Genomic DNA, 13,489 nt, shown 5'->3' on the forward strand with positions numbered 1-13,489 from the left:
AGGCCTTTTTACCTTCTGTCTAATGTAAATAAACCCCAATGACTTGATTCTGGTCTGTGACGTATTAATGGGCAAGGGAGATGCCTTCCCTTCTGTGGGGAAGGAAATGGTGTGGTTGATGCACCAACCACATTATGGACACACCCACGGGGCTGCATGGGGAGAGATCATGTGAAGGTGAAGAAAGCAGAGATTGCTGCCTTCAGGCTCCCAGAGGCAAATGGCAGGGGGATTTCCCTCCATCTGAACTGTCCATCTGGCACCTGTAACCATTACAGGGCTCTTGCAGTAGAGAGAACACACATCCCCCAGCCACTGTGCCCTCTAAGTGAAACAGATGCCATGAGGGAGTTCCTACTGACTCCATGACTGGCTTTAGGTTATGCTCTAGGGCAAGGGTTTTTAAACTTCATTGCACTGTAATCCCCATTGTCCAACTACTGCCCTGGTCCAGGGGTAAAAACCCCCAGGGCTTACCCTGGGGAGCAGGGGCTGTAACCTGAGCCCCACTGCCTAGGGCAAAAGACTGAGATCTGCCAAACAGGGCTGAAGCCCTTGTGCTTTGGCCCTGGGCACTGGGGCTCAGTTGGCAACTTTAGTTTGAGCCAGTCTAACACAGCCTTGGCAAACCCATTAAAATGGGGTGGTGACCCACTTTGGGATCCTAACCTGCAGTTTAAGAACTGCTGCTCTAGGGTAACTACTCACCTTAGAGAGAAGGATCGGGGCACTTTAGACAAATTGCTCTCACCATGGACTGAAATCATGGCTGGGGTGAACTCTTTAGGCTCAGGCTAGTTAGTTCTGCAGGCTAGCCCTGTTCTCTTGCCACCAGGCCTAGGCAGAAAGTGTCTTAAAAAAAACTTTCCAGTTTCTGTGCCCTTACCTGCAGTGGAGTGAGGCCTGTACAACAATGATCATGCAGCCTCTACTCAAACCCAAGTGTAAAGGGCTCTATCTAGGTCTCTACCGTGGTAGAGACAACACAGCCAACCCTGCTCTAGGACAGGATGTCACTTCTTCAACATCTGCCCTTTAGCTGTGTGGAGAGCAGATCCAAGACCAGGGTTGCACAAATAAACCTCCTCAGCCGGCCAGAGGAGAGTAAAGGGAGCAGCAGCGTGTATGTTCCCAGAACAAGCTCTCTGCCGGAGTGGTTATTCACCCTCTCCCGTGTGATGCTGCAGTGGGGCAGGAGCAGCCTCTTTCCTCCAACACATGCAGCTCTCTGAGCAGGGGCCCTTGGAGGCTTGCTGTGCACCTGCAAGTGGAAGGGACTCTGAGCGAGTAAGGTCCTGACAGGGACTGTCTAAGGTCAGAGCGCCTCATCTACAGTGTCCAATGACTCCCCCAATGCCCTGGGAGGTAGGGGAATGCTGACCACCTTTCATACAAGGGGGGAAAAGACAGGGTTATTAAGTGAGGTTGCCCAGGAAGGCTTTGGCACAATGTGGAATTTAACCTTGGTCTCTTGCATGCCAAGGTGGTGTCTCAACCATCAGACCATGTCTCTCAATGCTTTTCAGCCCATATTCCCAAAGTCCCTCTGTTCTTGAAGGGACCCCTCTGACTAGCTGAGATCCAGCCCTCAAGCCGTAGATACATTTCCCCCTGCCTCTGGCACAACTCCAGCCCTTCCTCTAAAATATGGGTCCTCTAGTTGGAAAGCTCCAAGACCCTGACATCCTTCAAATCCCCCTCCTTTCCCTGCACTCAGCTTGTTTCTCTCCCTCCCGAATATTGTTGGCTGTATCTAGACAAACAGCAGGAATCATTCCTGTCCTCATTTCACAGAGAAGACTCTAAGGTTCAGTGCTGCTAAGCCAAAATTAGTGGCCAGCTCCCAAACTAAGAGGAGTTGGTGCTGCATGAGGGGTGTGGATTCAATGCCTGGAGGTACTGCAGCTGGTAGAGCTGTCAGGCCCTGACCTGCCAGTTTTCTGGCTTTCTCGGGTGCCTTGAAGAGGGGATGCAAAATCTGATTTTTAAATAGAAATTTTGCTGCAACTTTCACTAAACTGGGAAAAGAGCAATTCCATCATGTGGTGCCAAAATTACACCCCTGGGACTCACCTGGTTTGGACACAGTCCTCTGCCCCTTGACCTAACCTTTCTGTCGGTGGGCTTCACAGCTGCTTGGCAGAGAATCAGGATTCCTGGGTTCTCGACCCAGCTGTGGGAGGAGACTGTGGTCTCGTGCTTAGCACAGGGAAGGTAACCGACCACATTCACTCCATGCATTCATTCATTCATGCACGGCTGTGACTGGGGTCATCTGGAGAGACCTGGGTTTTATCTCTAGCTTACCCAGGGGGAACATGATGTAACCTCTCAGTTAGCTTAGCTCTAAGATGCCGGAGCATGAGAGCTGCCTTGCCCTAGTATAGGGCAATGAAGCCTTAATCAGTTATTAGTGCTGCAGGAACAAATACGTATTAAGAGCTGTCAGTGGAATGGACCATAGAATCATAGAATATCAGGGTTGGAAGGGACCCCAGAAGGTCATCTAGTCCAAACCCCCTGCTCGAAGCAGGACCAATTCCCAGTTAAATCATCCCAGCCAGGGCTTTGTCAAGCCTGACCTTAAAAACCTCTAAGGAAGGAGATTCTACCACCTCCCTAGGTAACGCATTACAGTGTTTCACCACCCTCTTAGTGAAAAAGTTTTTCCTAATATCCAATCTAAACCTCCCCCACTGCAACTTGAGACCATTACTCCTCGTTCTGTCATCTGCTACCATTGAGAACAGTCTAGAGCCATCCTCTTTGGAACCCCCTTTCAGGTAGTTGAAAGCAGCTATCAAATCCCCCCTCATTCTTCTCTTCTGCAGGCTAAACAATCCCAGCTCCCTCAGCCTCTCCTCATAAGTCATGTGTTCCAGACCCCTAATCATTTTTGTTGCCCTTCGCTGGACTCTCTCCAATTTATCCACATCCTTCTTGTAGTGTGGGGCCCAAAACTGGACACAGTACTCCAGATGAGGCCTCACCAATGTCGAATAGAGGGGAACGATCACGTCCCTCGATCTGCTCGCTATGCCCCTACTTATACATCCCAAAATGCCATTGGCCTTCTTGGCAACAAGGGCACACTGCTGACTCATATCCAGCTTCTCGTCCACTGTCACCCCTAGGTCCTTTTCTGCAGAACTGCTGCCTAGCCATTCGGTCCCTAGTCTGTAGCTGTGCATTGGGTTCTTCCATCCTAAGTGCAGGACCCTGCACTTATCCTTATTGAACCTCATCAGATTTCTTTTGGCCCAATCCTCCAATTTGTCTAGGTCCTTCTGTATCCTATCCCTCCCCTCCAGCGTATCTACCACTCCTCCCAGTTTAGTATCATCCACAAATTTACTGAGAGTGCAATCCACACCATCCTCCAGATCATTTATGAAGATATTGAACAAAACCGGCCCCAGGACCGACCCTTGGGGCACTCCACTTGGTACCGGCTGCCAACTAGACATGGAGCCATTGATCACTACCCGTTGAGCCCGACAATCTAGCCAGCTTTCTACCCACCTTATAGTGCATTCATCCAGCCCATACTTCCTTAACTTGCTGACAAGAATACTGTGGGAGACCGTGTCAAAAGCTTTGCTAAAGTCAAGAAACAATACATCCACTGCTTTCCCTTCATCCACAGAACCAGTAATCTCATCATAAAAGGCGATTAGATTAGTCAGGCATGACCTTCCCTTGGTGAATCCATGCTGGCTGTTCCTGATCACTTTCCTCTCATGCAAGTGCTTCAGGATTGATTCTTTGAGGACCTGCTCCATGATTTTTCCAGGGACTGAGGTGAGGCTGACTGGCCTGTAGTTCCCAGGATCCTCCTTCTTCCTTTTTTAAAGATTGGCACTACATTAGCCTTTTTCCAGTCATCCGGGACTTCCCCGGTTCGCCACGAGTTTTCAAAGATAATGGCCAATGGCTCTACAATCACAGCCGCCAATTCCTTCAGCACTCTCGGATGCAACTCGTCCGGCCCCATGGACTTGTGCACGTCCAACTTTTCTAAATAGTCCCTAACTACCTCTATCTCCACAGAGGGCTGGCCATCTCTTCCCCATTTTGTGATGCCCAGCGCAGCAGTCTGGGAGCTGACCTTGTTAGTGAAAACAGAGGCAAAAAAAGCATTGAGTACATTAGCTCAGTTGCATGCCATCCCATGGGCTCCCCACAGGTATGGTGTTGAGAACAAGTGTCTGTCTCCCTCTGGGCACACTGTCATTCCATGCAGGCTCTCAGCAGTCCCATTCGTTGCTCCATCAAACCAGAGATAAAGTTGAATAACTTCATATGGACTAGCTTTTGGAGCTTGCCCCTGGTGCAGGCCACTAGATTCCCACAGGGGTACCTCTGTCCCAAGAACCAACTGACAGAGGGTACTGGGAGACACCGGGGGACAGGGACCCCCTGGGTTCACCAAAAGAATGTCATGTAAGGTCTCGAATGAAACCCCGGGTCACACAGGTCATCATAACCTTTGTGAGATGTAGGCATGGGAAGCATGCAAGGAGCACTGAAAATTACAATCTGTAGGCCTTGTAGATGAAGCAGGCCTCTCAAAGGTGTGCATCTTGAGACAAACTCCTCCAGTCAGCAAATGAGGAGCTGGCAGAGACTTCAGAAAGAAACTAACAGGATGAAGTCAACATTGGAGGGGGAACCCTAGCTAGAGGTAAACATCAAAGGTGCATTCTGGTGTATTTGAGGAGCAAAAAGACACCCCGACATCAGGTGCCTAGGAAGTAAACTGACAGCGAGTTGGTGTCATGAAAAAGGAGTCTCAGCCAGGCTTAGCTGAAAATGCTGGAGAGAACTTGGGTGAGAGACACTTTTCGAGACTGGAGGATAACTTGTTAGTTAAGTGGAGGCTCCAGAACGCAAGTTATGATTTTGTTTCACAGCTAGCCGTTTGTTTCCAGCTCTCACACCATTTTTATGTGACTATTCTGTCTTAAATAAATCTCCTTTTGCTTTAGAATTCGGCTGAAGCGTAGTGTGTGATACAAGAGCGGTGAGCTAACGCCAAACTAGTAAAGGGGGACGCCCTGTCCTTTAGCAACAGAAGGTCTGGGATTTCTGTGGATCTCCAGTGATCAGGGTGGATCCCACATTGAAGGGACTTGAAGCCTGGGGCGCATTGATTGTCAACCTGCCAGGCAAAACACAGGGCTGGGCTATCCCAGAGAAGAATGCTTGAGGCGCTGATGGGCTGGTTGCATTGGGGAGCTAACACCCAGCTGGCACAGGCAAGGCTCCTTCATACTGGAGGCTGGTGGCAACTAGGTTGCTGCACAGCCCTGGCTGCCCTGAGAAGTGTCACAGTCCCTATCCCAGGAATCTCGGTTTCACATGGATCCTCCCTCCAGGACAGGCCCTCTCTTCGCTTTGAGAAACAAACCATTCTGGGGAGGGGAGATATGGGGGCAGATGTGGGTACACGTTGGGGAAAACAATTCAACCCAGCAAACTCCACCCCAACCCTGGAAGGAGAACACCAGTTCTGGAACTCATCTGACGAGTTATGCGAATATTAGAGAGGACACAAATTTCCCCTTGAACAGATTTTACTTTCACACTTATCCACAGTGGAACACTTGGTGGGCCAGACTGAGAGAGCATGTGACCAGGAATGCGGCTGTAGTCCGGTGGGAGGTGGAAGCACTGGAGACTGGTCCCTCTTTCATCATTTATCCACAACAGAACAGCTTGAATGGGAAAGTAGGAGGAAGCCCAACATCAGAATGTCCCCTAGCTCAGTGGTTCAAGCATTCTTCTGAGAGATGGGAGACCCCTGTTCACGTCCTTTCTCTCCCCTCAGCAGAGAGGGGGAATGAAACCTGGGTCTCCCACATTCCAGGTGAATGCTCTAACCGCTGGGCTAAAAGATCCGAGGAGGACACCGCGTCCTGCTCCAGTGCAATTGTGAACGGGGTCAACATGGGCAAGCAGCACAGCTAGTGAATTGAGCTCCGCATATGAGGTAGGCAACTAAATGCCTAACTTCCCCTGGCTCATGGATGGCTCTGGGCTTAGGTGGGAGACAGGTGCCCGGACTCCCAGAGGGAGGCAGCTGGGCATGGGCCCAGAGGCTGAGACACGGGCACCAGGGACCTTTATAGTGTAAAAACTTCGGTGCTGCTGAATTTGGACACCTACAGAGTTCGCTATATGGTTTGTATCAGAGGGGAGTGGGTGGGTCTGATGAAGAGGGTATTCACCCACGGAAGCTTATGCTCCAATACCTCTGTTAGTCTATAAGGTGCCTCAGGACTCTTTGCCGCTGTGTGATTTGTGGATCACAGTGGAGCCAAACCCAGGATTTACAGGCCTAAATTGGGGATTGAGGGGCCTGGGTCCCTTTGTGGTGGAGCCCACCCTTAGCCTTCCATTGAACGAAACAGGGCAGGAATTTTCCAAACTGCAGCTGATGTACTGACCAACAGGTGGAGCTGATTCCCATTGGCCCTCCTATTTCCCTGGTTCAGGGCGTGGGCACTGGGCATGATTGGGCCCCGGTTACCTGCAGATTAGGGGAGGGTGTTAATTACCTGGGACAGCTGTCACCTGGCTCTGAGTCACGGTATAAAGCCCCAGAGCAGCAGTTTCCCTCCATACTGGATTTGCTGCAAGCAGGCAAGATGGGGTACAGAAACAACCTGTGCTTTGTTCTTCTGTGCTGGGTGGTCAGTGGGGTGACCTGTTACAATCCCTGGGATTTCTCTAGGATTGACTCTGCCATCTGGAGACCCACCCCCAGGGCTGAGCCCCCTCAACGACAAGCCCATGTTCTCTCTCTTGCCCAGCCCTACCCCTGGGCTCGGGCTGATACTTCCCAGCTCAGGGCTGTGTCCGTGCTGCAGCCTGTCATGGTGCAGTGTGAGGAGGCTCAGATGGTGATCACTGTGCACAGGGATCTGTTTGGGATGGGGAGACTGATCAAAGCTGCTGACCTGAGCCTTGGCCCAGCTGCCTGCCGGTACGTGTCCCTTAATGATGCAGAGAACACAGTGATCTTTGTAGCTGGGCTCCATGAATGTGGCAGCACCTTGCAGGTAAGGATTTATGCAAGTCAGGAGCCCCTACTGATCCCTAGCATCACTGCCCCTGCCTTGTCTGATGGGGTAAAAATGGGGCAGCAGGAGAGAACAGTGGGTGGGATTTTGTCCATGTTATTGATAAGCTCCCTGGTTTTTCCTGGGTGCTTCTTCTTAGCTTCCAGTCTCATGCGCCAGGCAAAGAATTCTGCCTTGCTCAGCTCCTGGAGCAGGCTCACAAGTGGAGCCTGAAGAGGGTGCTCTTGTGGCTCAGACAGACTTTACTTCTAGACCCCCCCGTCCAAAGTCTGTCTGCAGACTCCACAGACCGGAGCCTGCAACTGAATAAACTGATTGGTGTTAGCCTGAGCTCTGCATAGTCTGTAGGAGGGAAAGGGACAGACTACTGGCTTCCTTAATCCCTGGTCAAAATTCACCTCAAGGCAGCTAACAGATTAACCCTGGGGGTTTTACTGTCTGAGATTCCTTCACAACCTGCACAGAGGAAAACAGTGAGCAGAGTTGTGTAAAATGGCACTACTGTGGTGCTCATCTTCCGATGGCTGCTCTAGCAGACTGAGCTCTGAAATCCCCTGCTTCTAGTGTCCAGTCCTTCCAAAGGCAGTTGCCAGTTGACTGGGCACTGGTTGGAAAACTTGAGCTCAAGTTTTCCATCTGGCTGAGGCTTGTTCTTGGGCTCATCTGAATGACTTTACAAATGCTCTGTGTACTAGTGTTAACCCTTCCATGTCTGCTGCTTCCCAGATGACCCCAGACTCCCTGGTTTACAGCACAAGCCTGAACTATAACCCCACCCCTGCCAGCAACCCAGTGATCCTGAGAACCAATCCAGCTGTGATTCCCATTGAGTGTCACTACCCCAGGTGAGAGTCTGAGATGCTCAGATCCCCTCTCTCCCCTTCTGGAATCTGGCTCAGTGACTGAGGTTTGCTCCTCCTCCCAGGAAGGACAATGTGAGCAGTAAAGCCATCAAGCCAACATGGGTTCCCTTCAGCTCCACCCTGTCTGCTGAGGAGAGGCTGGATTTCTCCCTGCACCTGATGAATGGTAGGTGGGAGGAGCCTTCAGGGGAGCCCAGCCCTGCCTGCCTGTCTGTCCTGCTCAATGTGAACTTGCCTTGCAGATGACTGGAGTGCTGAGAGACCCTCCAATGGATTCCAGCTGGGGGAGGTCATGCATATCCAAGCTGATGTCCACACAGGGAACCATGTGGCTCTGAGGCTCTTTGTGGACAGCTGTGTGGCCACCCTGAGCCCAGACAGGGACTCCTCTCCCCGCTATGCTGTCATTGACTTCAATGGGTAAGAGCTGGGAGCCCTTTCTAGACTAAAACAAGACTGATCAGGGACTCTTACTGACCCTTGATTCTTGTGTGTAGGTGCCTGGTGGATGGGAGATCAGATGACACCACCTCGGCCTTCATATCCCCCAGGCCCAGGCAGGACACGCTGCAGTTCATGGTGGATGTGTTCAGGTTTGCAGGAGATGCCAGGAACTTGGTGAGAGCCCACATTTCTGCTCCAAGTCGATTTCCCCAGGCTAAGCAGCTGTTAGGGTCCCCTGGGATGGTCCTAACCCCTCTTCCCACTTCCCTTCCAGATCTACATCACCTGTCATCTGAAAGTCACTGCAGCTGAGCAAGCCCCAGATGCCTTGAACAAGGCTTGTTCCTTCAACAAAGCAGGCAACATGTGAGTAGCCTAGAACCCCATCAGGGGAGTGACAGGCAGCCTAGAACAGAACTCTTCACTGTAGATGACTGTTCCTGTTCTGTTCCAGCTGGTCTCCAGTGGAAGGCATCCGAGACATCTGCAGGTGCTGTGAGACTGGGAACTGTGGGCTGGCTGGACAGTCCAGGAGAGTGAACCCTCTGGACAGATGGTCAGGGAGGCGCTTCCAGAGAGACGTGGCCTCCAGGCATGGTAGGATCTCTATAATCAGAGTTAATAGGTGGCTGTGTGGTGTTTAGGTCTCTCAATAAAAAAGGGGGTTCTGCTAGACAACCCAGGGACCTTCAGCTTGGCTTTATCACAATGTGGATAACGAAGCAACACCCATGTAGTAACATCTCTTACCTCAATACAGGTGACTCCTCACTGAGGGAGGCTGAGGCTGATGTTGTGGTAGGACCCCTATTCATCACTGATGCCTATTGGGGATCCAGGAATCTTGTGGAAGATCAAATGGAAGTAGGGAAGGCAGCATCACCAGGTACTTAACTTGTATAGTAGTAATCCATGCACCTTCAGGGCATTGGGCCTTTTATGAAAAGTGAAAACTCCCTGCAACCACCAGGCTCAGCCCTGCAACCCAAGGGAACACTGAGTAAATGGCTTTGCCAGGACAAACCTATGGGCTGTCAGACCAGTGGGGAGGACCCAAAAGAAGCAAACTAGAATCCAGGGAAGTTCTCCATCCTCCACTCCTGACTCCACCCCCAGCTGGGCTGAAGCACTAAAGTGGCTGAGACTAATTTATAATCTGGGTGGCTTGTTTAACAGGAAGTGCCTGACTCCTGCTCCAGGAAGTTATGACAAAACACATACCACAGAACCAATAGAGTGACCTTAACAGAGGGCTAGATTTAGGAGGGAACATGGAAAATTACAGTAGGGTCATAGGATTAACAAGGTGGGAATCTGATCATGTCTTGGATTTGTGGATCAACATCCAAGGAGTATGGGGAATAAAGTGGTGGTAGAAGTACATAAGTTTAGCTTATGTCCCAGCTTGGTGGGAGAAATCTCATGACTGGAATGTAGCTATAGATGGATATAGCTCCTTCAGGAAGGACAGGATTTAAAAAAAGGATACCTTGTCTATTCTTGATGTACATGTGTTCTGTGTCCTCTCCTGGATCTTAGATCAGTTTAATGTCTCTGCCTAAAGAATATATCCGGGGGAGGGGAGTGCAGGTCCATTGTAGATTCCAAATCAGGAAGAAGTGGATGAGGAATTTCTAGGACATAATAGAAATATCAAAACAGGAGACCTGGTGGTAATGGGGGACTTTCTTTTCTAAGACATCTGGGTTGTCCAATACAGCAAAAACTAATTCTTCCAACAAGTTCACACTACATTCTGTTTTGGAGAGTAGAGGCAGTAACTGAGGAGAGCCATCTGAGACTTGATCCTGACCAACAGGGAGGCATTGGTAACAAATCAGAAGGTGGAAGGCAATTGGGGTGGAAGAGATCCTGCAATGATCTCTTACAAGCCTAAGGCAAGAGCAGTAAAATCAAGATAATGGACTTCAAAAATAGCCGATTAACAGACAGGTAGGGAAAGGTCCCAAGGGAAGGTAATTTAAGGGGAAAAGGAATTCAGAAGAGCTAGCAATTTCTCAAGGAGAAATATTACAAGCACACCTGCAAACTATCCCAATTTAAAGGAAAGGTAGAGTAAGGTCACTATGGCTCCATCAAGAGCTCTTTAATGTCCTAAAAATGCTAAGGAGTACAAAATGCTAGCACAAGCATGTAGGGACAAAATCAGACTAAGGCACAAAAATGAGTTACACCTGCCAAGGGACATAAAAGGCAAAAAGCCATTCTGCAAATACATTAGGAGCAAGAGACTAAGGAAAGGGGCTGCCCTTTCCTTAGTGGGGAGGGGATCTAATAAGGGATGACATCAAGAAGGCTGAGGTGTCTAGTGCCTATTTTTCTTCAGTCACCATTAAAAAGGTTTACGGTGACCAGATACTCAACACCACTATTAACAAGGTGGAAGGAACACAAGCCAAAGTAGGTAAAGAACAGGATAGAAAGTATTGAGCTGTATTCTAGTTGGCAGGGCCTGATATCTATCCTACGGAACTAGCTGAAACCATCTCTGAACCGTTAGTGATCACTCGTCCTCCATGCACTCTGAGATGAGGTCCCAAAGGACTAGATAGGCACTACGTTTGCACCAAGCTTTAAAAAGGGGAACCAAAGGCCTGGGAAATAGGACTAGTTAGCCTAACTTTATTACAAACTGATTGCGCCATACCTTACAGGTAGGCGCCTAGAAGACAATAGGGTTATAGGGAGTAGGCAGCATGAATTGGTTTGACATTTGTTCTTGATCAATAACTGTCAAAAAAGGAAATTACTGGCCTAGTGGTGCAGGAGGTGGGGGAAGCAGATGTCAGGTGTGTGTATAGACTTTTTTAGTCAGCCTTGGATCAGTCCAATGAGTCTCATAAGCAAACTAAGGAAATGCATGTAGATGCAACTGGTTGAAAGATATTACTCAGTAATTATCAGTGGTCTGCTGTGACTCTGAGAGGGTGTATTTAAGCAGACAGTCCCTGGGTCTGGTACTAGTCAATATTTTTGTGAATCTCTTAGATAAGAGGGGTGAGTGTACTTAAAGGGTGGCTGACACCGTGCAACCCGTCTCAGCTTGCGCTCTGGAGTACAGGATAAGAATTCAAAACTGACTGGAGAATTCAAGATGGAAGTCCATGAAGTGCTAAGCACTACACTTAAGAAGGGAAAAATCAAATGCCTGGCTACAAAAGAGGGAATAACTGGCTTGCCTATGTAGGATACAAACACCCAGCGATTTCACTAAAGCTGGAAAAGTGCCTGGTTCCCATTCTAACCACAGATCTTTCCTACAGGTGCAGAAGAGACTCCTGGGCTGGTGCTTGGGCTGAGCTTGGTGGCGGCTGCTATTGGTTTGGCCTCCGTGACTCTGACCATCTGCTTCATATACAAAAACCGCAGCCGTGCAATGGCTGGTGCTGTCATGTGACTTGGCCCTTCTGTGTCATGTAAAATAAACCCATAAATGGACTTGAGTCTGGTCAGTGCTGACTTCTTAATGGGTGGGAGTGATGCTTTCTGTGCTGTGGGGGTAACTCAACCAGCTGGTCTCCTCATGAACTGACACTGCAGTGATTACTATTCACACAGTGGGGGGATGAGGGCAGAGTTAGCCTCTCTCCTGGCAACAGAGTTGAGCTGTTAATGTGAAATGTTGGCAGTGCTGTCCTGAGCTGCTTGGGATCTAACACCTGCTACCTGTAGTCCTTCTCCAAACAAAAGCAGTCTGCCTTAATTTGCAGGGGGAGTCGTGGCTGGAAGTCACTGGTGACAACAGCTAGAGGCAGCCAGAATGCTGAGAACCGATCTAACAGCAGGCCTATCCTAGATAGAAAGGTATAAATTCCACCTCGAGGGGAGACACCCACGCTATAACTAGTGTGGCTGTGGAGTGGGAGGGGCTCCCTGCCTCCCTATGTACCAGGGTATCACTGTCAGGGCAACTAGCCCCTCACTACCCTACTCAACCATTTTATTTTAAAGTTGGCAAGCTCAACAGCCAAGTGCAGATAAGCTTCCTCCAGCTGGAATTTACACCTGGTCAAGTCTAGGGTAGCATTATTACTAAGGAGAACAAGCTACCAGTGGACCAAACTCATCCCTGGTATAACTTCGGTGGCCAGGTATTAGTCATAGTCCTGGCCCTGCGGTGGTTCAGTAGGGCTTGGCTTATTTATACAGTGGCCCAGCCAACATCACTTAAACAACCTCCTGCACTATCTTGGTCAGAAAACTCTGCTGCATGACACCCCTTACAGTGTGGGGAAGGGACGCTGCAGCTGGCCTCTGATGACCTCTGTAGCCAGCATCCTCCATCCAACCTGCCTTGCTGTAGAAAAGTCCTGGTACAGTAAAAAGAAAAGATGTACTAGTGGCACCTTTAGAGACTAACCAGTTTATCTGAGCATCGAATGCATCCGAGGAAGTGAGCTGTAGCTCACGAAAGCTTATGCTCAAATAAATTAGCTAGTCTCTAAGGTGCCACTAGTACTCATTTTCTTTTTGCAACTACAGACTAACACGGCTGCTACTCTGAAACCTGGTACAGTAAAAACTCCCTTGGAAGGAAAACTGCAAATGCAGGGGACAGAGCAGGCCTGGGGGGGGGGTGGGGGGGAAGGGGTGCATAGAGAGCAGGACCACTGAGGGCACCAGTAATGCTAGGGTGGAGGATGCCAGCAGCTAAGATGCATGTTCCTATCTGACAAGATGTGGAATAGGAAATAATCCCATGTGCCTCCTAAACATCTTCATAGGGCTGTGCTGCTGTGGGGAAAACTATGGCCTTGTCTACAGTGAACACTTGTGCTGAAATGTAACTCCCCTGCAATGGCAACATCATAAAACCATCGCAGGGAGTGGTGTAGCACTTCTGTCCATGTAGTTAGGATGATGGAGTGTCTGGGTAGATACTGTTCCATACATCAGCTGTTCTTGTCAATTTTGTGGCTCCAGGGGAGCCATGAAACTAACAAGAAAGCCAGTTCCCCAGCCTGGCTGCTATTCTGGCTTGGGCTGCTACCTGGGGTCCCCACTGGGAGCCCTACTGCCCCCCAGAGTCCCTGCCAGGAGTACAGCAGCCAGCTAGACTCCAGCTGTGGATCTCTC

At 49.7% G+C, this 13,489-nt stretch overlaps 1 protein-coding gene across 1 annotated transcript; it reads left to right on the forward strand.

Annotated features, from left to right (window-relative positions):
- The first annotated feature begins 6,650 nt into the window (after positions 1-6,650).
- Positions 6,651-11,851, forward strand: LOC140917927 (zona pellucida sperm-binding protein 3-like). Its single transcript, XM_073361457.1, has 9 exons — positions 6,651-7,064; positions 7,812-7,930; positions 8,011-8,114; positions 8,191-8,368; positions 8,446-8,566; positions 8,667-8,758; positions 8,847-8,989; positions 9,153-9,278; positions 11,677-11,851. Exons 1-9 carry the CDS (start codon positions 6,651-6,653, stop codon positions 11,808-11,810), a joined length of 1,431 nt encoding a protein of 476 aa, XP_073217558.1. The 3' UTR covers positions 11,811-11,851.
- Positions 11,852-13,489: the final 1,638 nt, after the last annotated feature.

The sequence above is a fragment of the Lepidochelys kempii genome, chromosome 10 (assembly GCF_965140265.1).
Source record: "Lepidochelys kempii isolate rLepKem1 chromosome 10, rLepKem1.hap2, whole genome shotgun sequence".
NCBI lineage: Eukaryota > Metazoa > Chordata > Testudines > Cheloniidae > Lepidochelys > Lepidochelys kempii.

Coding starts and splice junctions, on each gene's coding strand:
- LOC140917927 (XM_073361457.1), top strand. CDS start 6,651: ATGGGGTACAGAAACAACCTGTGCTTTGTTCTTCTGTGCTGGGTGGTC. Junction 7,065..7,811: donor AATGTGGCAGCACCTTGCAG/GTAAGGATTTAT, acceptor GCTGCTTCCCAG/ATGACCCCAGACTCCCTGGT. Junction 9,279..11,676: donor AGGGAAGGCAGCATCACCAG/GTACTTAACTTG, acceptor TCTTTCCTACAG/GTGCAGAAGAGACTCCTGGG.